At 34.9% G+C, this 6,000-nt stretch overlaps 1 protein-coding gene across 3 annotated transcripts in view; it reads right to left on the bottom strand.

Moving 5' to 3' along the window:
• Positions 1–628: 628 nt before the first annotated feature.
• The window catches only part of PLSCR4 (phospholipid scramblase 4), a 43,924-nt gene continuing 38,552 nt past the window's right edge, over positions 629–6,000 (bottom strand). For all 3 annotated transcript variants that reach the window (XM_043474170.1, XM_043474168.1, XM_043474169.1), the window contains 2 exons: positions 5,262–5,420; positions 629–2,750 (listed from right to left, as the gene is read on the bottom strand). In XM_043474170.1, coding sequence (XP_043330105.1) covers positions 2,694–2,750; positions 5,262–5,420 — 216 coding nt within the window. In that variant the 3' untranslated portion in view covers positions 629–2,693. The remainder of the gene's footprint in view (positions 2,751–5,261; positions 5,421–6,000) is intronic.

The following is a 6,000-nucleotide window of genomic DNA, read 5'->3' as shown; positions in this document are numbered from 1 at the left end:
TTCACCAAAGTTTTGTTTGTTTGTTTGTTTGCTACTTTACAGTAAGGATTGAATCTCTTCTAGTTTTCAATAATCAGTTCCTCATTTCCATCTTGGTCTTTATTGTCCATATTTCTACCAACATCCTATTCATGGTTAGATAGGTATTCTCTAAGAAGATTAAGGTGTTTTCTACAGTGTTCCTCTTTCTGAGCTCTCATCAGAATCATCTTTAAAATTCTGTTCATGGCAACCTATGTTTTCTTCAGTATGCACTTCAAAATTCTAGCCTCTATTCCTCACCCAGTACCACATTTTTACATATTTGTTATGCACCATTGTCACTTCTCAGTACCAATTTGTTTCTTAGTCTGTTTGGGCTGCTATTACATAAATACTGTAGACTGAGTGGCTTAAACAATGCATTGATTTCTGATGGCTCTGAAGGGTGGGATGTTCAAGATCAAGGTTGGCAGATTATAAGGGCACTAATCCCATTCATGAGGGCTTCACCTGCATGACCTTTCACCTCCTGAAGCCTCTATTCCAAACACCATCACACTTGGGTAACCCATAAATTTTGTTGAGGGAGGATACAAACAGTCTATTGCAAAGACTCAATCACAAGTCAAAAATAAAACAGTATTTCACTATAAACCATATTATATTTATTTAGAAGCCAAAAACAATATGATGAAACATGAAAACACACACATTTCAGAAAACAGCTTGTTGTGTTCATCAGTCTGATCAATTTTGCACAATGAAATATTGTGTATTTTTATATATTTCTTATTTTTATATAAGAAATATAAAAGTTATAATATAAACTGTAGTATAAAAACATAAGAAACTATTATTTTAAAGAAGGAAATTGCAAGAGACGTGTTACTACTGCAAAAACTTTAAATAGAAATTTTAAATGCCATGCTAAAACTAATTTTTTCCTAGTATTATGCATCAGGCCTTAGAATGTAGGGATGTAGCAAATAAAAATGAAAAGTTTATATAGTAAACTTTCTGAATACTATTGTCTCACTTGTTATATCAAATGTCATACATCATTATAAGAAATAATATATCCATCTATTTAAGACTACAAGTACCTTTCCAAATAAAATTATTATCTTAGAAAGCAACAGATTTTACTTTTTTTTTTTAGAAAGCTAACAGTAGCATATAAAAATGAACATTGCAAGAAACTGGGTAAAACAACACTTATCATGAAAACATGAATATAATTTAAAAATGAGGCATCTTTCTTTCACTTCAATACAAACTTCAATAGGAAATTCAATGGGCAAAGGCTTTCATCTCATACTTAAGCACATTCAGTCTTGCTTCTTTTAATAAGCAGCAGCAGAACACATTCCATTCTATATACTTGTTGTGTTGAAAGAACACAGTTCTTGTCCAAATAGGAAACTAAAGTGCAGTAGAGGCAAGCTGATTTATCAGAGTGTGTTCACTAAGTGTGCTTTTAGCTAATACAAATAAGTATAATTTTTACATTTACTATGTTAGTCTAAATAACCTTTACTGATAAGCTATAGATCCCAGAGAAGTAGCATGTTTGCTCTTTTATCATTTTCTTTTCCTAGATACAGATTTATCTATCATTTAAATAAAAAACAGCAAAGTAATATTACACAGTATCTGCTTTTGCAGTTTTTGCATTTACAAAATGCTACAGAGAATGTCACATTTCAAAATTTAAAAGTGAAACTCCTACTCTTGCAATTTGAACAGCCTGGTTTGAATCAGGCATCTTCTTTTAAGAGAAAAAAAAAATCATCTCTTCTGTGTCATATCAAATGAGATACAAAGGTTTAACAGGCAGTCCTAGAGATTTGACCAAACCTATTTTATATGTAAGTCATCTATAGCCAAGAGAGGTTAAATGTATCAAATGAAAGCTTCTCATAAGGGCACTGATGTCTCTAAATTGCTCAGAGATCCAGATTGGTCATGGCCCTGGTCACCTCTTTTCCTGATTGTCTGACCCTATCTTCATAGGGAGACAGCTCCTGATTGTGTATGCTAGTAAATGAAGCATGGGAAATATAACTTTATGATATAAAAAACATGTTTTATTTTGTAATAAAATAAAAATTTCCATGGAAATTTTCATAAGTTTGCAAAACAAATTTCTGATACATTTGCACAAGTAAAATTTTTCTTGTGCAATAAAACATAATATTTCTATCTGCCTTCCTTTTTGCTTTTAATAATGAAGTGTATCATTCTTTTCACCTGGAATCAAACTTGTCTTCAGCAACTGGACATGATGGAGAGGAAAGGGTTAGAGATAGAGCCTATATGACTCTATCTCAACAAAGATTGCCCTTAAAAGTCTATCATTTTACTATCAATTAGTGTAAGAGCTTTGGGATTCCTCTTATCTCATGTTTAAAGTGTTTGGAAGTTCACCATATATATGAATATATATATATATATATATTCACTTGGTTAATGAGTCATAGTTTTTTCATGGCAAACACCATGTCTACCAAGTAGACAGATAAGCAACTGAAACACGTTTAGATGTGTTCTTCCACTTACACTCTCAGCCTACCTGTCAATGCTAACATCCAACAACATTAATCTTCAAGAGCAGATAAATATATCTGTGAATAGTTGAGGGCTGACTATGAGCCCAGGCAACTTTTCTAAATTTTTCTTTAATTAATCACCATTGCTGATGTGCGGTTCCATCAATCATGATGAATGTTTGAACGTTGTGGTGGAGAGCTTTCAAAATACATGAAGTCCTGAAATTAGAAAAATAATTATAGGTGTAATAAATATCAAATTAGATAGATAAATAATTATATAAATAAAACAGTGCATAAGTAATTAAGTGCAATGCATAAAATGTTACTCTTTATAACTTAACAGGTAATCTTCTCATTCCAGGTAAGAATAAATCATGAAATCTTTGGTGAAATCTTCATGAAGAGAACCTAATAAGAAGAACAGCAATTGCAAATGTGAAACTGTGGAAAGTAAATAAACTTTCCACTTGGGGTACCAACTAACTAAATTTTCATTGTTGAAATGAGGAAAAACTTGATAATCTATATTAAACATGTTTTTTTTTTCCATTTATTTTTATTAGTTGGAGGCTAATTACTTTACAATATTGTAGTGGTTTTTGCCATACATTGACATGACTCAGCCATGGATTTACATGTATTCCCCATCCTGATCCCCGCCCCCAACCTCCCTCTCCACCCGATCCCTCTGGGTCTTCCCAGTGCACCAGCCCCGAGCACTTGTCTCATGCATCCAACCTGGGCTGGTGATCTGTTTCACTATAGATAATACACATGTTTCGATGCTGTTCTCTCGAAACATCCCACCCTCACCTTCTCCCACAGAGTCCAAAAGTCTGTTCTGTACATATGTGTCTCTTTTTCTGTTTTGCATACAGGGTTATCGTTACCATCTTTCTAAATTCCATATATATGTGTTAGTATACTGTATTGGTCTTTTATCTTTCTGGCTTACTTCACCCTGTATGATGGGCTCCAGTTTCATCCATCTCATTAGAACTGATTCAAATGAATTCTTTTTAATGGCTGAGTAATATTCCATGGTGTATATGTACCACAGCTTCCTTATCCATTGTCTGCTGATGGGCATCTAGGTTGCTTCCATGTCCTGGCTATTATAAACAGTGCTGCGATGAACATTGGGGTGCACGTGTCTCTTTCAGATCTGGTTTCCTCAGTGTGTATGCCCAGAAGTGGGATTGCTGGGTCATATGGCAGTTCTATTTCCAGTTTTTAAGAAATCTCCACACTGTTCTCCATAGCGGCTGTACTAGTTTGCATTCCCACCAACAGTGTAAGAGGGTTCCCTTTTCTCCACACCCTCTCCAGCATTTATTGCTTGTAGACTTTTGGATAGCAGCCATCCTGACTGGTGTGTAATGGTACCTCATTGTGGTTTTCATTTGCATTTTTCTGATAATGAGTGATGTATAGACCAATGGAACAGAATAGAAAGCCCAGAGATAAATCCACGAACCTATGGACACCTTATCTTCGACAAAGGAGGCAACGATATACAATGGAAAAAAGACAACCTCTTTCACAAGTGGTGCTGGGAAAACTGGTCAACCACTTGTAAAAGAATGAAACTAGAACACTTTCTAACACCATACATAAAAATAAACTCAAAATGGATTAAAGATCTAAATGTCAGACCAGAAACTATAAAACTCCTAGAGGAGAACATAGGAAAAACACTCTCTGACATAAATCACAGCAGGATCCTCTATGATCCACCTCCCAGAATATTGGAAATAAAAGCAAAAATAAACAAATGGGACCTAATGAAACTTAAAAGCTTTAGCACAACAAAGGAAACTATAAGCAAGGTGAAAAGACAGCCCTCAGATTGGGAGAAAATAATAGCAAACAAAGCAACAGGCAAAGGATTAATCTCAAAAATATACAAGCAACTCCTGCAGCTCAATTCCAGAAAAATAAATGACCCAATCAAAAAATGGGCCAAAGAACTAAACAGACATTTCTCCAAAGAAGACATACAGATGGCTAACAAACACATGAAAAGATGTTCAACATCACTCATTATCAGAGAAATGCAAATTAAACATGTTTTAAAAAGGATTAAACAAGTTAAATATATCAATTGCAATATGTTAAATAGATATTTTAAGGTAAATGCTACCAATTTTATTTCGATGCTTTACTTAATAATATTAGCCATTAATCAGATAGAAATACAGCAAAGGAATTGTACCTAATAAATATAGGATGGTACAATACCAAGGAGTATATTGACAAAGAGGTAATGGGTGAAGAGAAAGAACATAAGCTTTAGACTTATTTTATTTCACTAAGAAATCAAAGGACAGGCATCTTTAAGTAGTGAGAATAATAAGTAACATGCAGTGATGACAATCACATTGAGTGGATGCTTAGTATCTTTCAAGCATGGTCCTGGCTCCTTTACTAATATAATAGCTAATATTTATAACCCTGCAAAATACATATATATGTGTGTGTGTGTGTGTGTGTGTGTGTATGTGTGTGTGTATATACACATACATATTCCATTTCCATTTTACAAATGAGGAAACTGAGGCTTGCAAGTGTTAAACACTTTGCAAGACATATAACTCACAAAGAGTCGGACACGACTTAGTGACTGAACAAGACATAATCAGTAAGTGGCAGAGTCAGTTTCAAACCTTATTGCCTTTCATCATAAAGAATAATTCTCTCAGAATAGCTCAACAGCAAAAGGCTTACAATGAGGAAGCAAGCTCCAAAAATCATGGCTTTCATGGTCACATCCAGGTCTAATGGGAAGTGAATTTCAAAGTGGTCAGCATCGCTCATTGCTGATAACACACCATTCCACTTCCGAGTGATACTGCCAATAATGGAAACACCATCCAGGGACAGGATCTAGAAAGACAAGAATATGACTTCAGGATGATTAAAAGGTGTTAAAACATATGCTTTATTCTCCTGTTTGTAAGCAGTTCACCCTGAGGTCGCTTTCACTACTTTTCAGTACAAGCACAGGGCAGGAAATGAATATAGTAATAATAAAATTTCAAATAGGGAATTATGGCCAGGAAGAGTTAAGTGCCCTGGAACTGGTTAACAACCAAGCAGGGGAATATCTTACAATTCTCAGGCCTCATGTTCTTTTCTTCATCCTCCACTGAGTTATTAGGAAAGCCTTTCAGTGGAGGTACGATTTAAACTGATTTTGAAATTCTTTTCCTAAAGTAAAGGGTGGGAATTACAGATTGGGAGGGAGTCTCTCCACTGGAGGGAAACAAGCTAACAAAAGTAAGATGGTCTGTACTTCACAAAATCCCTGTAATCATTCAGACTTCTATGGGTCCTGGCTCTTCTTCTTTTTCTTTTTTCTAGTATTTATTTATTTGGGGCTTCCCTGGTGGCTCAGATGGCAAAGAATCTCCCCACCTTGCAGGAGACCCAGGTTTGATCCCTGGGTAAGGAAGAGCCCCTAGAG

This window comes from Cervus canadensis, chromosome 7 (genome assembly GCF_019320065.1).
Source record: "Cervus canadensis isolate Bull #8, Minnesota chromosome 7, ASM1932006v1, whole genome shotgun sequence".
Lineage (NCBI taxonomy): Eukaryota > Metazoa > Chordata > Mammalia > Artiodactyla > Cervidae > Cervus > Cervus canadensis.
The sequence above is the reverse complement of the archived record's forward strand: the minus strand, read 5'-3'. Positions and strand labels throughout refer to the sequence as shown.